General features: G+C 38.4%; 1 protein-coding gene across 2 annotated transcripts in view; it reads right to left on the reverse strand.

The window, feature by feature from the left end:
• NELL2 (neural EGFL like 2) overlaps positions 1 to 23,755 on the reverse strand; it is a 140,264-nt gene that overhangs the window by 47,696 nt on the left and 68,813 nt on the right. For both annotated transcript variants that reach the window (XM_039571111.1, XM_039571112.1), the window contains exon 13: positions 16,331 to 16,456. In XM_039571111.1, coding sequence (XP_039427045.1) covers positions 16,331 to 16,456 — 126 coding nt within the window. The remainder of the gene's footprint in view (positions 1 to 16,330; positions 16,457 to 23,755) is intronic.

Consider the following 23,755-nt stretch of genomic DNA (forward strand, 5'->3'; position numbering starts at 1 on the left):
GGAACTGGTGTAATTTGTTTCACAAAAGAAACAAATCATGACACTGTATGTGATGATGAAATCCATCCCTAAAATACCTCATATTTCCAATCATGACTTTTTTTTTTCTTTCTAGGAGAGCCAAAACTCTTAATGTGTGCATGCTCTTTACTAAGGCAGGTAACGCAAGAAAGATACTGGGACCAAAAGTATGTAGAGGAATACTGCATGTTTATATGCAAATATAACTTCCAAAAATATAAGACATTCTAATTCTAGTTAATGCTAGTTTTTCAAAAACTTACTCTAAAAAGATCTTCCTCTACAGCTCTTCATCAAATCATTTAAACTTTGTTAAACTAAGATTCATTATCCTCAAAATGTGTTTTGTAATTTCTGATTTCATGGAATAATACATATTTTTACAAAATAACTCCTCTCATGGAGGCTTCTATTGCAACATTAACCAGTGTTAATTCATGCAACATCCTGTGAATTTTTATACTTTTCAACCAGTTAGGCAGAGTAAATATATTGAAGAATATTTTGCCTGACAGCTGAAGTTAAAAAAGCTTTAATTTATCTCCCCTTTCTGTCACGTCTGCCATTTTCTATACTCCCTCTTGAATAGAAAAGTTTAAGGGAAGGATTTTCTAAACCATTTAGCAGAGACCTAACTGTTTTTCCTGAAGGAACATCTGTAACTCCCACCAATTTCAATGGCAGGACTGTAGCATAAATGCAAAATTACTTTGAAAATCCCACCTTAGATTTCAGTCTAGACCTTGACAAGGACTCATCACCCACTTATTTTTTGCCTTAATTCAAACTGATCTCTTAATATCTTTTACCAGGGACACTTTAAAATGAGGTTTCTTTCTTTTAAAAGGTATTTCATTGTGTACACTTTCTAGACTTTCTCCACAGAGTCATCTAGTTTTTTATCTCTTTTTTTTTTTTTTTAATCTAGCCAGATGCACTATTTATTCCTAGGTAAATCTTACTTAATTCCAACTTTTATTGTATACAAGGCCTCCCAGACACTTACGATAAACTGATGCTTTCAAAAACTTCTATTATGTTGTCAAAAGTGATAGTGATAGCAAATTCTGCATCTTTAGTGGTGCTCCCTACTTCACTGCTAGTAGAATAGCCAGACTAGAGCTGCAAATATGTTTTCCTCAGCCAACTGAAAAATGTTTATTTTAGTTCTTCTCCTAATTCCAACCCTTTTTATTTACCGTTTCCTTACTAAAAGGCTCCATGTTATAACAAGTCTGCCACCAGCAACAGATACCCATTGGGTGTTTGGCCTCCCTCCCATGCATATTTCTGTTACACAAATAAAAGCTGTGAAGTAACCTGACTGCTGTTGAGGCTGGTAACTTGCTGCCTGTTCTCATATTGCACTAGTAACAACTTAGAGATTACCCACATGACCAAAAGGCTCCCTAAAAACACCTCTGAAGACTTTCTCAGCACAAAGTTAACAGAAGGTGGATAAGCACAACATGATAGAAGAAAGATGTCTCAGCAACCAAAACTGCCAGAGAACAGTAATGTTCTCAAAGCTCTCTGGAAACAGCTGGTGCTGCTTCTGTTCTTTTTGGAATAGCATTGTGACCAGGGTTTGTCAACACATTTCAGGGGCTCCTGGAAAATCAGTTACAACCTTACAGCACCATTATCAAAGTCAGCACTTGTCTGGCAAAGAAAATGAGAGGCACCACAGTGGTGGATGAAATGCTGCTGTTGCTTTGATCCTGCTCTTGTCTGCAGGAATCTGGAGCAACTTACCTAACCATAAATGTTAGGAAACAAATGAGGTTTTTTTCCTGTTTTCTCATGCAGCAGAGAGATTTCTTAATGCATGAAGTAGTTCCTCTCATTTCCCTGGCAGTGCTGTGACTCAGACACTCAGATCACTCACTGTGTATTACGGACAGCACTATTTTTGACAAGACAAGATGCTTGAGCTCTCTAGGGGGAGGAGGCCTTCTTTAAGTGTTGCTCACCTGGTTTCGAAGAGGGTTCTCTACTCGAAAACGGGGACAAAGTTATACTTCAGTGGTGGTAAGGCAAAGCAATATTGCTGCTTTTCCCTTTGGCCAGCCTTGGTGCCATCTCCAGTGACACACCCAATTTTCCCCAGCATTCATCCTCCCTGATAGTTTACAAAGGCACACCAAAACAGCACAGCAAGCATATCCTTCACGAACACTGCATGTCAGCTGCCTTCCTTGGACACAAAAGCACCTGGGGAGAATGGTACAGCCAGTCCTCACTGCTGTGCAGTATCAGGGAAGAGCTAACACACACAGCTGGCTTGGAAAGCCATGAAGTGCTCCTGGCTTCTGCAGTTCAGATAGAGCCCTTGATGCCAGGAGATAACCTGCAGAGCTGTCTGAACTGATTCTAACAAAAAACTGCACAGCACAGTAAAGGAGGTGCAACAAAATGCGCTCCTACCTTCCTTCCCCCACCCCTGTAATGATATGAAACTTGACACTGGCTAACTTGTTTCACGGGTACATTTTCCAGACCACATCATGTTTTTGTTGCCACAGTTCAATTGCTAGTGTCTATCAAGCTTACAAATAGTTATTTCTGTACTTACATATATCAAAGAATCATTAAGGTTGGAATACTTTTAAGATATTTATGTGTATTTTATATTGATAACTAAGTATTTGCATAAGCACACTTCAGCAAACTCTACATATCTGAAAAATTCTGCCATCAAATTTGCTGTGTTGTTTAAGAGCACCATGAATTGTTCTAAAAAGCAGAACCACAGATATGAAGTCTACAGTATTGTTCAGGTCTCAAAAACTCAAAATATGAATTTATAATCAATGAAGTTAAGAAGAAAGTAAACTTTGACCAGATATTCAATTTTGCTACTATTACTGTCAGCCCAGAATGACTTCACCTCTGTAATCTTACTTCCTTCACAAGTCTGCTCTTTGGAAAAGTTAGGATTTAAGCAGAAATGCTGTGATCAACTCCAGAGGACTTCAAACTAAGATGAAGCCCACCCTATGGACGGTGTACTAACATAAACCCAGGGTATTCAAAACAGACTGGAATATCTGTTCAGACTACCACCACCACCAAATTTTATTTACCTCTCAGGCATTAAAATGACGCAGACAGAATTTAAGTCCATCCAGTTTCACCTTCTGAAGGGTTAGGAACAAGGTAACAAATTTTTCTAAGTATTTTCACACTCCAAAATTTTAAAAACACTGAAACAAATGAAAACAGATACTCTTGATGAATCCTCCCCTTTCTAGAAATCAATCTTATCTTGAATAGGACTGGCCATTTATCTCTGCTTTGAACAGTGTGAAACCTTTAGCTTTGTTTCTTTAAATGCACTGTCATTAGAAGACTCTACTACAGGTTTCCAAATCCTAAACATCAAAGTTAACGCTGTGTGACAGCTGGTATGTTCCAAGCTCATCACATTTACTCATCTGTAACAGGGTAAATGACACAATTACCTGCTGTAATTACTGTTGCTGACAATATATTTTTCCTGGTGATTGGTCTGTGTGACTCAGAGCTGCTTATCTTTTGTCAGTCCAGTCCAAATCTCCATTTCCATGTGACTTGGACATTAAATTACAAAGTATTTACAAATTAGTTCCAATATCTGCCAAGACAGATATTTAGGATAGTATAAATTTATCTTTTATTGCATGATTAAGCAGTCTACCACTCTAATATTATTTTGCATTAGAAAATAACTATTCACGATTAAATTCTGTGCCCCATTCAAATTAAATGCACCTTTACTAGTATATTGGGAGACACACTCAAACAGGTGAATATAATGAAGGAATAAAATGCAAATAAATAAGGACATTGATATTTTAAAAAACTGCTCATTCCTAAAGCAAAACATGAATAATTAAAAAGAAAGGTTAAAACATTAAGATACTTAATTCTAATTGCCTTCATGTGACAATTGTAAAGAACAGCTACAGACAACAACAGTAACTTTTGATTCTGAGCAGTGTGAGTTACAGGCTAATCAAGCTAGCTCACTGCATGTGTTTTCCATGGAATACCTTTGACTTTTAAAATATGAAATAGATACGATTCCTTGCACCATTTCTCCAAAGAACACATTTCAGAGGATGTGAAAAGACTGCAGCATATAACGACAGAAAGAAGCAGATACAGTCTTTTTGAGATTATTTGGAAGCTTGTCAGAATGAAAAAATACTCCTACAAAAACTCCTACAAACCATTTAGTTAGAGCAGCTTCCCATTTTATTGCTAAGCTTGTTGACAGAGCTCTTGGTGCTTGATAGAAACATCAAGATTTTCAAACGTTTTTTTGTTATTTGTTGCGGAGTGAAGGGGAACATCAATTTTTGCACAACTGACTATATGAACTGTAAAGGGGATGGTTTCAAGGTAGTAAATTGATTACCATTCCTGAAATAATTTAGATTTTCTGTTTTCTAGTTCAGTCTTGAAGATGCCACAAACCCACTAGCATTTTCTTATTAAAAAAAAAAAAAAAAAGACAAGACAGAACAGTTCTGTGAGTTCTGTGTATTGAGAATGTCCTCGGGAAAAATATCCAGTATCTTTTATAGACACAGTACTTTCAAAAATATTACCTTACAAATTGCAACTTCACTAACAAAAGTGAAATTTCACCCAAACCCCTTAGGATTATATTGTACAGCAGCATGACCTAGACAGCAATGCTTCTCTTTGTATCAATGTGACTTTACAAATTACTGATGATGATTTCACCAGTCTTCCTTGGGGCATTAGCAGATCACAACCCTAAGGATGGCTTCCAACATATTCTCTCAGTAGGTAGTATTTGTTCCTTCTCGTTGATCCACTGTCTTTGACTGCTGTTGAGAGGTCTTGCCAAAGACTCTGTCACCTTTATTCATTTAGATGAGCTGGCAAACACTGACAGAGCAAATTCAGGAACTGAAACTAGTTTTAGAAAAAATTAGAAGGGCAGCAGAAGTGAGAGTTTAACTTGCACGCTATGCATTCGTGCATGACCAGCCACAGCCTGACTGCAGAACCATCAGCACATTTCAGTGTGAATCAGAAGTTACATGCAAAACTAAAAATATAAGCCTTTATTTGGGACTGCACATAGGAACACAGACACTGGGTGAGTCAGTGAAGTGGATAAGTCCAATATGTTTACTTCGTGCATTTCAAGGTAGATTTCAGCATAATTCTATGTGCAAAGAAGGACTAGGAAGGATGCAACTCCTGCTGTGGTCAAGGGGTATGTATCACAAGAAAGCAGTTTGATATGGTGAAGTATAAGGTTTTGTAAGTTGATAATCATCAGTCCAAAAGACCGACAAAAGATAGCAATATTGATAGAGAGTTATTGCAGAGACAAACTGTCAAAGAAGATGACATACTAAATTATAATGACTGACAGTATAAAACATGACTTAAGGAAACAGTCTTCCATTTAGCATAAAGCAGATTAATCTCTTATAAACATTTACTGAAAAAACAAAGGACACTTCTAAGTTGTTTCAGGAGTCAGTGATTGTAAGATATGCCATGTGGCATGCAGTAGGAATCCAATTGCAAAGAATTAAAGGTTTCCATGCCCACAGATTGTCTGAGCAGAAATAATTCAGAAATTCCTATCTATCCAAACAGGAATCTTCCATATTCATTCAAAGAAAAAACTTGCAACTATAATATTAATAGAAAAGGCTTCTGAAGCCCTGGACAATATTAAAAAATATTATGTCTCTCCTTACCAGTCGTGGAATTTAGCTTTCTTACCCTCTGTCTTTTCTTAAAACTGTGTTATCTTAGATTAGAAATGTTTTCCAACAGTAGAATGCCAAAAGACAGACATGATACCCATATACTGCCAGCAGTATCCACTACCCTTAAACCCCAGCTAATTGGTATCATGGCTACAGATATCTTACTTTACTGTGAATGTGTAGAAAACCACTGACTTCAATGCAGCATAATCACATAACCTTAAATAACTCCACTGTTCCTTTTTTTAAAAACTGTCTTGCTTCATACAGTAGCTCCAGTCTCTCACTGACCTTGGCTGGAGTCCCTCTGAGAACAGGCAACACTCTCCCAGCATGAGGCAATCACCAGCTGGCTCAGACATGATAGATCTGAGCCATCCAACTTCCCTCACTTCTGGCTCGCTCAGTGAGACAGCAGCAGATTCCCATCTCCTGAGCCAGAAAGATCCTTATGACTTCAAACAAACTGTCCTCAAGGCTGCCTACTGTGTTTCCTGATCTTTACAGGCTATCTGTCATAGCCTCTGATCATCCACAGAAGGACAGGCCAGGGGAGGTCCAGCTGTGAAGAGATGTCATGTTGCAACGAATCAATACCAGCCATCCCCTTGTTACCATCATCCTAATCCTTACAGACCACCCCTAACACTGCATTTCAGGATGAATAGATGAAGCTTCAACCAGACCACAGCCTATGTATTCTTCAGTCTCTTGGACTTAAACTCTTTGCAGAAAAAACAGCAGATCTTTGGTTGCTGGTAATCCTGGGTGCAGTGCAGCCCCAGATTTAAGTACCTAATATTTATGTGTGTGTTTCTGGGCAGGATTCCACAGCATAAACACATGCCTAGCTAACAGGTCACATCCAGCATGACACCTCATGGATATCCAAGACATCAGTAAAGGCTGTAATGCAAGGCTCTACAGGAAGACTGTAATAGCAGTTGGAGTGCAAGTAAGACATATCACGGCATCTAAAAAGTTGCTAGAACTATAACTGGGCAACCAGATCTGGCTATAGACATCTAAGTTCCCCTTTTCAGACAGTGTTACCTACAGAACTGAGGAAGTGCAAAATAGGTACCTAATATGGGATTGATCCGGCCACAGGCAACACCGACAAACACTTGGAAAGAGCTAACTTACTCTGTATCCAGCAGAACACAAAAAGCACAAGCCCTATAAACTCTTGAGTGGAATCTGCTAATCCTATCATGACGATTGCCTCGAACATGTAAATAGACAACTCAGTTGGGTCCAGCTGAATCCTTGACCTCTGCTGATCACAACGTGGGCTTAGACAAAGAGATTGGGGTGTCTTAATTGCAAACTGAATTCCACCTCCTGTGCCAATGTCAGTAAAATTCTGACATACAAAGTCAATGTAATTACCTTAGGAATTAATAATTCATGTACAATTTGTTAGATTTTCTATTTTTACAATAAACTGTTAATTTTGCTATACCCCTACAATTCTGCTTTCCAATCGGATTGTACTGACACAGCATGTAACTGCACTGTGGAAGCTGGCAAGGGATGCTGGCTGATTGAAAGCTGCAGAGGACTTCAGAACACCAAGAAACAGGAGGTACACTGGATGTCTGTCATAATGCTGCGATATAAATATCAAGCAATGTTAATGCTTGGAAATATTGCAATTTCAAATTTTTTACATAAAAAAAAGGTTTCACTCTTTTCTGAGTTAGTTGTAAACTGAGTATATTCTCAAGTTGATATCTAGAACTCCATTAATATATTTAAAAATTCCTCATTGCACAAAAGAATGCAAAATATATTCCTTGTAGAACAAAATAATCAATTCTGATGTCTCCTTCTGCAGAAAGAAACATTTTAAACACAATACCAAAATTATAGAAATGCAAAATAGAGCCTGATAATACCTTTTACCAACCTTTGTTCCGAAGGCCAATAGCAAATCCAGTTCTATAATGCATTAATAGATATATAGATAAACACAAACAAGCACACACACGTATACCAAATATATATATATTTGGTTAAAGAATAATTTCCATTAAAAAATTAAGCATTTAATACTGAAAATCATACATTCACATCTTGATGTCAAGGGAACACATTTTCTGTTTAACAACTCAAATCATGTTCTACCAAGGACCCTTTAAAAATGCTTGGATTTTGATCAGCTGAGAAATCCATCCTGCTATAATTGCATAGCCAGATGAACAGTTGTCATGAACTGGGTCAGTAACCAAGGAGAAAATGGGACCTAAAAAGTATCCTCTAAGAAAAAAAAAGTTCTCATTCCAAGCTGAAACAGACTCCAAACTAAGTTGCCAAGGATAACCTGACTGAATCCAAATAAAGCATAATTGAGTTCAGTTGTATAAGATACAGCAGCTATATAAAAATTACTTGTGTTGTTATCTTAGTAATGTGGTTGCATAGCAACAAGCTCAGTCTGAGCGATCATTCCTTTATTAGCTTTGTGAATTATCGTACAGCTAGAAAGTGGATATGGGAGAGAATTTATCCTGAAAGAAGATTGAGAGCTTCGTGTAGGCTGATGTACTATAAAGCAGAATAGAAACTGGGCCAAATAATAGAAACCAGAATCAAACAGGCTTTGAGTTAAAAATCCTCCATGCACACAAGCCGACTTCTACAGTGCTTATTACTAATAGCAACCCTGGCAGGATAGCTGGACACCATCGCCCCTTGTGGAGTTTGCACTGCTCTGTGGGATAATGCATGTACACGTTACTTCTAATGTAACTGGGGTAGGGGTGGGGGTGTAACCAAAATTGGAGATGGAGAGGCAGACAGTTCATCTTGCCCACATCATTATGTTCTCCAGTGAGACTGGAGAACTGTTTTGCTGACTAAAACATTTCCTTACTCAAGCTGTGGTATGTCACTACATACAGTGATGTGACAACCAGCCCCTGTCAGTACGCTTGTTTATTGCTCTGTCCCTTGCACCATACTGAGCAATTATTCTGCTTTTATTTAAGCACAGCCAATGAACTCAGCTGCTCTATAAGCTGCAGAACTTGAGGAAAACTTGAATGTTGCTGAATTCATCAAAAGTAAGTCAAGGGAAATAAACAGGAAGAAATTAGGGTTTTTTATTGTTACCATGTCTCACATAATGGCATTTTCATGTAGCCAGGCTGGGACACTATAAGCCTATGACTCCCCTGAGGTCATATTCTATTTTTTTAACTTCTTTGCAGCAGTGGAGGGTAAAGGGCATACAGCAGCGCTGAATAAAGTTGCATCTTGAGGCCACATTTAGTCACTTATTAAAATGTGGCCTCATTTACCAATGTACTAAGCACTATCAGTTCTTACTACCTTCAGGACAACTTGTGGATACACTTGTGCATCTGAAAAAGCAGGCAAATTTTATACTTCAATTAACTGAGGACAAGCATGCAGCTTTAAACAGAAGATGGATGACTTCATTCAACTCTGGATTACATCACTCTTACAGTAGCTTTTGTCCATGGAAACTCAGATAACTACACTACTCTTAGAAGAGGTTAGTGTTGATGCTAAAACACAGCCCACATGCCTCACATGTAAGCTAGATTTTATTTATCCTTTTAAATACAGAAAGGTATTCTTCTTCAGTTCTCAGAACTCATTTGTGGGATCTGAAATGTTCAGTTGGAAAAAAAAATAACTAGTAATACATGATACTGGAAAATACCCACACTGCACAGCTAGCTGAAATCCTACCAATGTACACTGTACAAAACCATTTGCCACCCCACATCAGAACCCAGAAATGTACTTTTCCTGAACATGTGAATTGGTCTGCGTTCTAGGGAATAAAGATGGATTTTACCTTCAGCGTTCTCACAAGAAATTCAACAAAACTTTTTCTCAAATATCCCTGCCCTTAAACATTACTTCTACTGCACAGTATAGAAAAAAGTACGAGATTTCTCAGACTGTTGATGTCCCAAGCAATTGACAGATTTATAAGTCAAAAATAAACCAATGAAATCTGAACAGAAGCCCACAGGCAGATGCACTTTTATGAACTTGAGTTTCTAGATGCCAAGAGGAATCATTCATCCAAAGTGTGTCAGAGTACTATGTTAATAAAAAACCCCATGTGACAGGGACTGTAGTTCCCCTCAAAAATAAATGTAGCTTGCAAGAAACAGAGGATAACAACTGGGAAAAAAGCTAAAGTCTTGATAATCTGGGGATCTGAATTACAAATTGTATGAGCTGTAATTCCAACAAAATTACCAGTCCTTATAACTGGCATTTTAAAGTCCTTCCAGATACCAGACTGCTGGTTCCCAAAGTGGAGGCATCTGTGCTTGGGGGATAAGGATGGGATGCACTTGCACTTTCTCATAAGCATCCTCAGAGGATTTCTATTGTAAACAAAGCATTCATGAAGGAAAAGGAGACAAGACCTAAACTTTGGCTACACACTATATGAAAAAAAGGAGCAAAATGCTAAACCAAAAGGTATCTTTCTCAAGCAGGGACATGACTAGTGGCATTAGCTGAAATCCAAGCAGATATGTAGGTTGTTTGTAAGTCACAGATAGGTAGAAGAATAGAGCCAAACAGGAGAGCTTAGGAAAGACACAGTTTTGACTGCTATGGGCAAAGCAAATATAAAATAAATCCCAATGATGTAGCCAGTTGGAAAACATTAATGGCTGCATAGGAAAAAAAGGCACAAAGATGGACAAAAGAGTATCAGATGCATGAGGGCTGAATGGGCTAAGTGTGGCAATCAGTTCTCTATGCATTATATTGAGGTAAATTTTTTCAGTCATCCCACAATATCATTAGAGAGTAAAGAATATGGGTCAGACGTGAAAGACTTATGTCAAAAGGTATTGGCCATGCTTCTGCAGGCTGGCACTTTCCCCTGTATTTTCCTCTTACTATTGAAACCTCCCCAGTAATTATTAATTAGTATTACTGTTTCCATAATTCCTACTTTTTTGCACATTCATCATCATTATGCAACTAAATGTGTAGTTTTCTCCTTAAATCTTTTCCATATGTCAAATCAATCTCCCCAGACTCTTAATTGTTTTAATGTTGATACTGGAATTCCTTCCAATTTGCAACAGATTTGTGATTTAATTTGATTTGCAAAATATGCAGAGCTGCCAGTATTCCCAAAAATTAACATTTCAGGTGTCACTCAACTTGCTACCACCATGTTTCTTGGTAATTTATGTGAAAACTATTATTAGACTTCAGTTTACTGTGAGAGGCTATCACAGATAAAAATTAAATGATGCTGAATGCATTGACACCATATTCAGAAACATGTTGTTAGGAAAATCTCTGAGACTCACAAAGACACATAGGCTGAGGCAGAGGAGGAGGGAGGTCTAGCAAGGTCCAGATGGATACAGCTAGTTAATGCCTGGTGGATTCAACATATTCCGCATTGCTCTGAGTAAGTTTTTCCATATGGCCAAGTCAAAAAGACCAAAGCCGTGGGCTTTGAGCAACCTGATCTAGTGGAAGGTGTCCCTTCCCATGGCAGGGGGGTGGAACTAGATGGTAGTCAAAGTCTCTTCCAACCCAAACCATTCTATGATTCCATGATTCTAAAGAACTACTTCATCCCTTCTGTCTATTTTGATTCTGAAGAACAAACCCTCCAAATGTTCCCAACATAGTGATGAGATATTACATAAAAATCCTTCACCATTTTCTTCAGAAGTCAGAAAATAAATCCTGGAGCACAAACGTGATGGTACTGGGCCATAAAGCCCAATAACATCCTCACAGATTTATAATCTCCACTTGGTTTGCCACCTCCTTTGGCTTCTAAGTTACTATTTTCTAAAAGCAGTAGCAAAAAATCAGCATGACTTGGCTAAAGTGAAAATGAAAATAAAAGACAAAATAATCTGGAATAGATTGATAAAAACAGTTATGAAAATGTTACATGGTCTTCAGACACTTGAAACATGTATGTGAAAGCCCAGTTCCACGTGTGGCAGTGGTCCCACACAGCTCAGATGGACATCGTTGCTAATGCAGCCAGAGCATGCTTGGAAGAAGTAGTCAACAACTTGCAACATGCCTGGTATGCTTTTAATAATTAATCAGTTAAGAATCCACATGTATTTTCTGCCCAAGTACAGCACAATTCACCAGTCTCACTGGTGTCCGGGTACAAAGTTGTAAATTACTCACTTCTCTCAAAAAACCCCAAAACCAAATCCTAATAAACCATAAAACACAAACAGAAAAAAACCCCAAGAAATATGTAATACATTACATTTCATAAACCCCAGGCGACAGCAGGTACAAACATTAATTCAAAGATTCTGGCTTATATACTAATACTTCATATGTCCTTCAGTCATTTATCATCTTGCCCAGAGCACAGGCACAGGGAGAGTCAACTGAATACACTGTCCTAGGGTACTCCTGGAGAGCACCAACACCTGCCTCACCAGTACCACTAAATGTGAAACATGAAACAGCCCCTGGGGAGGAAGTCTCTGGGACGGTAACATAAGCTGCTTTACCTCCCCTACATCATCTCAGTGACTCCAAACCACAGGAAAGGCAGGGCACACCACCAGCACTTCCATCAGAGCCACTTCCCCTTTTTATGCCAAATGGAAAGCAAAAAAATAAATAAAAGGTGGCCCGTGATTTTGCACAGAAACAGAGCCTTGAAAGTTATCTGGGGCTCAGAAAAAAAATGGCTTCTCCAGATAAAGGAATACACCTTCCTCTGCCTTAATACAATCTAAGGAGGATGCACTAAATCTCACAGGGTCTTGTATCTTTTGTTCCATTCTTGTTGGGTTACTCAGGTGAGTGGTCCCTATGCAGAAAACTGAAGACAATTGTTGAGACTAAATACGATTAACCATTCACTGTGGCTAGTATGAGCTCTTTACTGTTAGAGCCAAGTGTGAAGAAGAGAGCTCTCATCTCTCATTTCCTAACTTCTCCCATAATAAATGGTGGAGGAAAAGACATCCACTATGGTGTTCAGAGAAATGCTACCAGCTGTGAATTACACAGCAGCCTGAAAGACTGGAGGTGACATTTGGTCCTTCCTTGTTTCCTGAAGGAAAACTTCCTTTTTTCCAGCCAAGAAAACAGCCTGTGCATTTCTGTAATCCCATGCAAAGTAAAGACACAAATGTTATTATGTCAGAAAATAACTTATTACCGCAGGCCTGGTTCCTACGGTATATCACCGTGTCCCGCAGCCATAGGGAGGAGGAGAGAAGATCCAGCAGGCAGGAATTGTGCAGCAAGATTGATTTATTTAATTATTTTACAAACTCTTTCATAGATTTTTTTTTTCACAGTCTAATTGGACAAAGGATCAGCCACCCCTTGGGGGTGATTGGCTAAAATCCTAAAACATCCATTGTCAAAATATTTTTCTACTATACCATAAACAAGACTTTTCAAGGTTGCAGGTGGCTTGGTTGTTTACATTCCCTGCTACCTCTTCTGCGTGAGAGAAAAGTCTCTCACGGATGTAGAAAATAGCAAGAAAATCCTTGCTAGCAGCATTTTTGTATGTACAATAACTAAACATTCCGATTTGATCCCAGCTAACAGTGATGGTGCAGCAGCATACTTCTGCACATATAAAACCACCTCAGCAGAGACTCATGCCATTTTCTACCTTCCTTCCCCCAGCACATCATCATTACACTCCAAGTTCTGGAAAGCAAAGTAGAAGGGGAATGAGACAACATCATTGTAGAATATCAAAGTATGGTAGCCCAGGGCATATTTTTATGCCTTTAATTTGCAGTTTGTGCACCCATTTGGCATATGGGTGCAACTTAGAAGTCATCTCTCCTTCTCATAGCTATGATTGATTTCTGAACATAAAAATCAGTCATGAACAACAGATTTCTGTGTAAATATGGTTGTGACTAATGCAATCTAACCCTGAGAATCTTGGTTCCAATATGAATACAAATAACAGTATCTGAAACTGATGTCTTCATTACATCCTTTGTTGTGAAAATAAAAATGTAATTCAGATCTATTGTAAAACTTGCAATAAACATGCCAGGACAAAAGAAACTGGAGCTGTTTTGGAAGCAGCTATAGGCTGTCTAAATCAGTCTTTTGTGTGCACGACTCCGACAGAGATGGATAGCACAGATTTCTTTTCGAATGTCTTGTACAGGAGAAAAACTCTTCAATGTCACTGATTTTGTGTCTCTTTTCTATTTTGATCAATGACTGCTAAATTATATGTATGTTCATAGGATGGAACAATAAGGTATGTTAGTCTGCCAGCAAGTTGTGGACATCACTTACATCATAACCTGCCTAATCAAGGTTCACATATGATTTTTCAACATCTTCCTGGGCTTCAGCTATCCTGTGCAAACAATGACATATTTATGCCAAGCTACAGTACATTTTTTTCCTGGTTAGTAATATTCCCAAGGATGTGCCCCCATAGCTGCTTCTCCAGTTTAGAGTGTCAGGTATTTTATGCACAACTACAGTTTCAAAACTGGATTTGATTACACAGCATTACAAGAAATTGTGACCTGAAATATATTTTAAAAATTTAACACTTAGTAACACAAAGGGTCAATTGTTGCTTGTTTGGCCCATTCTTGTTATTCCTGAACTGGATTAAAAAAACAGCCTCTTCTTCAGTTTCCTCGATATTTCAGCTGGCAAGTTAAACCCAGAATTGCCAACAAGGCAAACAGAAACTTGATAAGAACTTTAAACTCTGCAGAGGGGAAGAGAGGGCTGAATGACTACATTTTTGCAGACATTGACAAAATTCAAAGTGCACTGGACTCTACATGAGCACTGAGAGATTTGGACAACTGCATACTATACAACCCCACCAACATGGTCCTGGATACATATTAACTTAATTAGCCAGTGCCTCCACTGGAGGTGCTCACACAATAGTTGTGGAAACAGAAAAAATAACACATTTATTTGTGACATATATACTTAATGATGTTAGGTTGCCATTCATTGAAATTCTATCATCCAGCGGGGACTGTGTCCTCATGGTTGCCTGTCAGTATCCAAAATTCACTAAAATGTAACTCCAGAAAAACTCTGTATCTCATAACAGCATGCTTCAGCAAGTATGAATAATGCAATGTGTGGAATCTCAAGAACTACCTTTATTACATTTACAGGCATCCAATGCCCCTGCAAAGTTGGTGATGTTTTACCATTTGCAAAGTTCAATCAGAACAGCAAGTTAACGGAAGCCAAGTGGAAAAAGTATCACACGGATTTAGATACAGTCAGCCCTAAAATAATCCCAATATTCACACTCAGGAGGTAGTGAAACAATTTCTTTACTCAGCTGAGAGTGTGGAAAACGTAAGAGAATCATCAGAAACATAGTGGTTGCTTCAGAAAGGACCTGCTGTGGGCAGTCTTTGTAACTTGGGCCTTCAAGAAGTGGGCTCACTGCAGTAAAACAGTGCTTGCCAATGTATGAGAGGAATGACAAGTACAGGTAAGACAAAGCATTCACAAAAATCACATGGTATGTGATTTGAAATCCATGTCCCTGAGTGTTGTGCATGTTTGGCCAAGGAAATCATCCAGTTTATGAAGCTGTTTCTGTACCAAGACCTATCATTGATGCTAAAAATGCCAAGACACATTTCTAATTTTGTTCTGTCCATTGAACTTCACAGTGCTGCCTCCACATTCTGAATACTCTCATCCATTTATAGCCAATTTCTATTAGATAATTCAAGAAAGCTTTACTGAAAAAATATAGCCTTTTATAGAGAGAGCTAATTTGTTACCCTGTGCACACAAAATAGTGATACTGTTTTGTTCACTGAGAAAACATGCCACATCATTGATTCATTTTTTCTTTATCTATGTTGTAGGAAAACACACAGGAACACTTAAGAGTCAGCCTGGCTCTGACTCTGATACCAAAGGCTGTTTTAAATGCCCAGAGTTCATTCCATAACCCTAAATTACCTTGCAATAAAAGAAGAGCAGAAGACAGAAAGTCAGCATGAACCAAACACGTCCACTGGCAGTAGAGCAAAAAGGGAAGATACAGATATAAGACTGACCATCATGTTGTCCAGTGGTTCGAGGCAAGCAGAACTCCTGCCCTCTGAACTCAGTATCCACCTGGGAAACCTGACTGAGGATGGAGAGCTCCAAATGAGGACACAGCCACTTTTAATATGTAGCAAATTTAACTCCATCCAAAGTTTGCAGAAGAGTCACTATGCTCCAAGAGAAGCTGTACTGGTATGGAACATGGAAACCAAATAAAACAACACTATTTCTGCTTGCTTATTTTCCTCTTCAGTCTCCTCTTTTTAATCAGCACCCAAGACCATGCATACCCATGAGACAACCCAGCCTACCTCACAATTTCAGGCAAACAGTATGACCTACATATACTCTGTAAAATGCATTAGCTTTTCTGCACTGGATTTTGGTGTTTATTCTGTTTAACATTTCATTTAGATGCCTTGTGACTCAAATAAAGATTAACTTTAGGAGAATCATATCAGTACTCCTATACACCACCATTCTGTTGTTTCCCTCCAGAAATACAGAGCTCTTACCTGTACATGAATAATCATCAATGCGTATGTATCCTGTTTTGCAGACACACATAAAGGATCCTGGTGTATTTACACACATGGTGTTCTCACGACAGTAGTGCCGTCCTTCAGCACACTCATCAATATCTGTGAACAAGGCAAAGAGGAACACAAGTCAAATTCAGCAGTATTTTTTGTATCTCTCACTACACTGCTGTTCACTTCCAGCAGTAGTGAGCCCGACTAAAGAGTTACAACGCATTTTGGAAAGCTTTTTGGCTTTCTGCTTTTAAAAAAAACTGCTTGAAATATTCAAACAAGAGAAGCACCCTGAGTTTCTGTGAACAGCTGTTAGTGGAGTTACAAAGAAGATTACATTGGCTTACATCTTTCCTTTTGAAGCGCCCCTAATGTTATTCCTATGATTTAAATAGGAACAGGAAAAAAAAAAACAAAAACCAGGGTCCCAAACAACTGAGCAATGGCCTCAGCACTGCAATGGCATCCATCACTGCACCCTGTGCAGTCCTCTCAGTCATCAGGACACAAACACACAGCTATATGCACACTATCTGCCTTTGATCTAACAGGAACTACTGTTTAGGAAGAAGCTTTAAGGAACATGGCAAGATCTGAAAGGACCCTGGAACTCAGTATAAATTTCTCTTAGAACTATCAAGTAGTCAATCAGATTTTTAATATATATAAACACATATATCTATATCTGCAAATATCTACATACATATGTATATATACCCATTGTACCTGTAAGAATCTCATTCATATAAAGATCTGCTCTGACAGAAAAAAATACAACTTGCTAAAATACTTGTTGGGCCAGAACACCCTTTGCAGTGTAAAGTCTCAGAGCAAACTCCCAATATAAATGACTGTAGCCACAAAATTCAAAACGAAATTTTAAAAATTGTTTTTTTACTCTCTTGGGCTTCAAAATTAGACATGTTTCTTTTAGCAGGTTATACTTCAATGGTAAGACAGAGAGAACACTACAAATGACAAAAAAACCTTCTGCATAGTATTATTATACTGCAAAGAAGAAAAGCTATGCTTATTTAGAAGTGCTCAGTAGCACACTGTTCCTGTAATACTAATGATAAAGACATCATTACCGAGATGCTCAGTACACCTATTTATATTGTCATGCAATGTGTCACTGAACCTTGCTACCAAAGTATGCTCAAAATCAAAAGGGCGGATTGTTGGCTTGGTTTTTTTCCTGCTCATCAGTTTTGACTTCCTCCTTGTTTTCAGTGATGTTTACAGCTGTCAGTGTTGAAAATAAAATCTCTGGATGGAAAACCATCTTGTTGCAGAGTCTAATGAGAGTTCAAGACAATAGACTGTATATATAAACTCAAACCAGGGTTGATTTCTTAATACTGCGATGCTAAATGTCAACGTTACTAACTCCTGTACTTTGCTCCTGCTTATCCCTCAATTCTTCTGATCTTCCCTGTGTCTTTAAATCAACAGGAATTTACCAACTGCACTCATTGACCGCTCTTTTTTTCCCCCCTTTTGCATTCTTAGAAGATAATTTGCCTTCCTGTACAAAACAGTGTGACACACTGAATATTAGTGATTCTGTAGTAAGTTTAGAAAAAAAAAATTTCCACAGTTCCTCTGCCCACTGGATTCTGCTGGAGAAGCTGGGCACAGTTGGCTACAAAACATGAAGGTGTCCACTGCAAAAGAATTTCATGACAGGTACTTTGGCTGGTTTATTTCCCTTTTCCTTGTAAAATCTGCAGGCATGAAAGAATCATAGGTCTATTAAGGCACTTGTTTGGAAAAGCTAATCTTGCAATTTTTATGTACATGCATACTTGCACAAATGAACGTGTATTTACAGTGAGCACATGAGCACACTAAGGTTCCAAACACATGTTGTGAACTTCATCTAAGAGCACCACAAAAAAAGTGAAGCTATCATAAGACTACCACAGCTGGTTTTGCACAGAGTGTGGAACAGGGCACAGATCTCCTGACTCACAGATGTTCTGCAGAAACACAAGTACGCAGTTCACAAAAGCAGCCAGCAGTTACAACATATGCCTTAGCCTCTACAACAAATGATGCAACTTGTGTTTTTCATAATTCCAGTTCACAACTCCATATTAAATTAATTGTGTTGATTTGTATTTAAGTAACAACATCAGTCCTCGAGTAATTAGAGGCCTTATGTTCTCAGCATCAACAGACTGCCTAGAAGCCAGCGCTGGCGCCCTCAGAAAATTCTACTTAAAAATCCAAAGCCTCTGAAGAATTAAATAGAACTTTCTGAAAACTATACTAATGATTGCTTTGGCAGGTAAATAGCCACAGGAGACCCAAAATGTCAACAGTTTTTATTCTGCAGGGAAAAACTTGAAGTCAAAGCTCCTTTGATTCAAACCTTCTAATTTAGAAATGTTCTGAATAAAAGCTTTCATTTTGCCAACATACCACATATTGAGATTTTGAAAAATGTTTTATTTATAATCGTCTTTTTTTCCCAAACCTTGCTTGTTCAACTGATACAAAAAAAAAAAAAAATTTAAAAAAAGAAAACCCAGCCCACAACTGTTCAGGTTAACTTTGTTCATTTGGACAAATCTAATGTATTGTTTTTTTCAAACTGATTTGCAGAGATATTATTCACATTCTTTAAATGATCACTGGAAATCAAAACTCCCACCCAACTCTCTGTTATTGCTACTATCACAAGATCTTGTTATATTGGCTCCTAAAGGCTCTCTACACCATGGACCCACAGCAGGTAAGAAGATGTTTTTACAAACAATTTGCAACTTTAATACTAAGTAAAGATAATTAATATAAAAAACAGTAAAGTAACAGTCAAATGACAACTAGTCACACAGAGATTGACCACACTAAAAGCCTGCAATTCCATTCCCATTTTGGCACTTCCCATGCAAACTTCAAATACACGAGGTTAAGGTATTACAGATCAAGGAGGACTGAACTAGGGCAGGTAATGAGCCCAACATCTGTTCTCTTTCAAAGGTACCAAAATAAAAGCCTTTTCATCCTTTTCACTGGTTGAAAACACTGGTGTAGCCTTTTATTCACCTGTCATGGTGTAAGCTCAGGTGGCAGCCAAGCCCCAGGCAGCCACTTGCTCACTCCCCAACCAGTGGGATCAGGGAAAGAATAAGAAGGATAAAAGGTAGAAAACTTGTGGATTGAAATAAAGACAGCTTAACAGGGAAAGCAAAGGCAGTAGACACAAACAAAGCAAAACAAAGGACTGATTCACTGCTTTGCAATGCCAGGCAGGTGTTCAGCCAGCTCCAGGAGAGCAGGGGCCCATCACACGTAGTGGCTACTGGGGAAAACAAAACACCATCACTCCAAACATCCCTCCTTCATCCTTTTTCCCCCACTGTATCTACATGCACGATGTCACATGGTGTGGAATCTCCTTCTGGTCAGTTTGGGTCACCGGTCCAGGCTGTGGCTCCTCCCAACCTCCCAGGCACCCCCAGTCTCCTTGCAGAGTGCTAATACAAAAGGCAGAAAGGCCTTGGCTCTGTGTAAGCCCTGTTCAGCAATAACAAAAACATCTCTGTATTATCAACCCTCTGTTCAGCACAAATCCAAAACACAGGCCTGTACTAGCCACTGTGATAAAATTAACTCGACCCCAGCCAAAACAAGCATGTCACCTTTAGATATAAATGCACAACAGAAAACCTTATGCATTTCCATGTCTAAGAAATCCTACAACATTTATCTTGATTTCCTCCTGCCAAAAAGCCTAGTTAGCATATTAATGCATATTCAGGTCTTACTGTTCAGCCAGTAAGATGCTGAAATCAGTTCAATAGGATGAATGCACCACTCCAATGGCTCTACACATTCAACAATAAAGACTTGTGTGCTTGAAGTCTGATGTGATACGGAGCCACCAGCTGTGATGTACCAACAACAGTGTAGTCATGGAGATCATCAACCTGCTCTGTTCCCAGTGGAACAGATAAAAGAGGCACCTCTGGGAAAACTGGTTAGTGCAAAAGTGTTCGGAATCTGCACTTCAGCGATTTATTTATACTTGCAAAAACATCAAAAGCAGAAAAAAAACCCAAACAAAATAAAAAAACCCACATGCCTTTCTTTATTCCCCCAAGCACTCAAACAAAATTTATGCAAAATATATAACCAAAGAAAAGTTTCCCTGTATCCCTTCCTCCTGTACCCTAATGAGTTTGCTGCCCCAGAGTCAAATTCCCAGTTATGTTTTACAATCCAATTAATAAGAAGAGAACTTGACCTGAAATCTATAAATCATTGTTGACCAAAGCCTCACACTAACAAACAAAGCCTCTCCTTAGGCCTCCCTATACATCACTGCTTTTATCCACCACAAAAGCCTGCCAGAACAAATGAGTCTGGTACTAAGTCAGTAATTATGAACTGTTATGAGAAGAGGCTACTCCCAGAATTGAGGATCCTTTATGGATATTGTCCTGCCTCCAGCTACTTCCCTTAAAACTCAGTAGTGATTTCCCTGGCTACTGTATACCTCTCTAAGTGTGACCAGGGAAGTGCTAAAACTCTTGCAGGATTTTTGCAACAAATAACATTAATTACCCAGGAAGAGAGGGAACAGGAACATGAAAAGCTTTATTTATAAAAGAAATTATTTCATAAACACATTAAAAATCACCCTAAATACAAGAGCAGAGTAGACAGACCTACAACTTAAAACAAAACAAATAAAAACCCCCATGGGTTTTATGTTAATAAAACAACATGTCTTCACAGCCTATAAATATCAAGCACCACATTTACCTGCTCAAGAGGCTAATGTTTTTCCACCTCTCACACACAACTTCATTAACACACCTCCATCCTGATCTGACGGCTCCGCTGTGAATCTTGGGCCTCACTGCTGAGAATCCCAAGGATGGATACCAGTAACAATGATCACAGCATACGGCTCTCAGGCCCTTAGCTTTATCACTACCAACCTGACTCATACAGAGAGACAAGCAGTGAAAGATTGAGACTCTCCTCTGGTCCCTGACCTAGAAAAAGGGCATCACAAAATCAGCAGATGCTACTCAGCAATTAAGGGACTGTGAAAATGAACAGTGACTGATCACAGCAATCAATACCATTAAAAAGGTAAATGAGGATTTAAAACCTTTAGAACAAATATTACCTGTTCTGCACCTGGAACAGGATCACAAAGAAAAGAAGTCCCTTTACTTTGTCATCCCTCCACCAACAAGTCCTATTTTTCTCACTTTCTACCTCTGACATGAAGCTTCTCTGCTGTTTTCCTCTTCCAACAACCTTCTACGTAACTTTAGTCTCATCTTCAGATCTAGCTCACTTTGTCTCTCCTCCTGTACTCAGCCCATCCCTTCACCCACCAGCAGCTCTTACTCCTTAAAAGGAAAAGAACAGAGCATAACTTTGAAGCAAGATCCCACCACCTTACCCATCTGTGAAAGTATTGGGCTTTTTTATTTCCACCACCAAACACACTACCTTCCCAACTGCTCAAATGTTTAGTACACTAAAACTTCCTGGCTCAACTGCTCTAATAAAAATATTCCCAGTACGGTCTCTCACACTTCCTTGACTGTATTTCTAAGCTCCTATTCTCTTCAGCTTCCCTTCATTTTCACCTACAGTCTGGTTTCAATATCTTTTTTGTGTTTTGGTTTCCATAACACTATCTTCTATGTGTCTGTTCTTGTGTAAACCCTTTCTCACTTGCTGTCTAAGATGACAAAATATCCTGGGGCTCTGGCACAGCTCTTGATCCTCCTCCTCCCACTACTATTTCTAGACTCTCCATCACCTGTCAAACCTATGGTTTAACTACTGCTGTTACCTCCAGTCAGTCACAAAACCACCACTGCACTTTTGTTTTGCTTTGCTCTATCAAATCCACTGCACCCATTTTTCCAACTGACATATTCCACAAAGGATCTAACCAGCAACTTCAATCAAAATTGTGTATTTTTTCACAGTGTTCCATATTATTTATTCCAGTTGACAACACCACCATAGTTGTTATCACTCCTACCCTCTACAGATAATTTTCAACTTTTTCTTCTCTTTACACCCTGTTCCTTTGGTGCTACCAACAGCCAGTAAAAAGTCTGTCTCTAACAGCAAAATTATCAAGAAGATGTATACAATCTACATCCAAATTAATTTGTGCTTTTGGGGGCTTTTATTACTTTTATTTTTGCCTACCTTTCTAGACCTGTGTGTCTCTCCTCTCCCAAAGAGAAAAGCACTACAACCTAAGGAATCACAATTAATCTAGCCCTGTGAATCAATTATAAGAACATACCCCACATACTGAGTTAAAGCATACAAAAATAACCTCAAGTACACACAAAGACCAAGAAGAGTAAAATAACCTTCCATTATCCCCACCATGCTGCTCCCAAAACAGAATCTGGTCATTAACAACTCCTGTAGCAATGCATAGGGAGTGTAAGAAGAATTGGGCAGTTACTAGTGTATATTGATTTTTACTGAATTATTAATAGAGTTGTAGAGAAACTGGGCGAGTTGGATTATAAGTGTTAGCACTGTTGCAATTAAACTAATAAGAGACTTATATTTTGACTAGACTGATAAAGCATCAATTAGACTAAAATTAAATTCTTTTGGTTCTTCACACAAAGGCATGTTCTTTCCTAGCCCATAACTAAACTGCACAGATAACACATATACATATTGTATACACCTTGGTGCTTTTCCCTTCATGCTATTTTAGATCTCTGATCTTTGCTTAAGTTCACGATTTCTCTGTGCATCTCCTGTGAGGAGACCATCAGGAAAAAAAATACTTTAAATAAAAGGACTCAAAGTCTAAATTCCTTGACAGAAGTTCTATATAGCTTTGCAATACAAAATATAACATTACAGCATTCAGAAATATCATTTTTAACAGTAAAAAGAGTTGTTTTTATTTCAACTTCCCCCAGTTTTTGGAAAGGAAGACAGACTGTTGAGATAAAACTGGCCTTGTTAAAACATGCAGTAGGAGATATTGCTCAACAGCTACTCGTGAATGTGAGATTCTTGCAAGAAATTAAAGCCTTCATCTCAGTCTTGTGAAAACATCACTGGACTCCACACACATCATGTAGTTTTAAAAATGAGTATCACAGGAATATTTTGAAAACAAATATTGTCCACCATCATGTAGTATTTTACTTGGCAAACTGCATCTTCTTACTATTTAATATCTTATAATTAATTCATATAGTAGTGTATATGTGATGAAACAAGTAATTATACATAGTTATTTGTCAGACATGAAAGCATCCCGGGGGGCCTTTCCTTAGGCTCCAAGTAACTAGTCTGATACAGTTGCATACTGAGAATAAAAAGGATGTTGTACACGATTAATTAGAGAATTCCAAAAATCAGAACAACTTACTGACACAC

This window comes from Corvus cornix, chromosome 1A, assembly GCF_000738735.6.
Source record: "Corvus cornix cornix isolate S_Up_H32 chromosome 1A, ASM73873v5, whole genome shotgun sequence".
Taxonomy (NCBI): domain Eukaryota; kingdom Metazoa; phylum Chordata; class Aves; order Passeriformes; family Corvidae; genus Corvus; species Corvus cornix.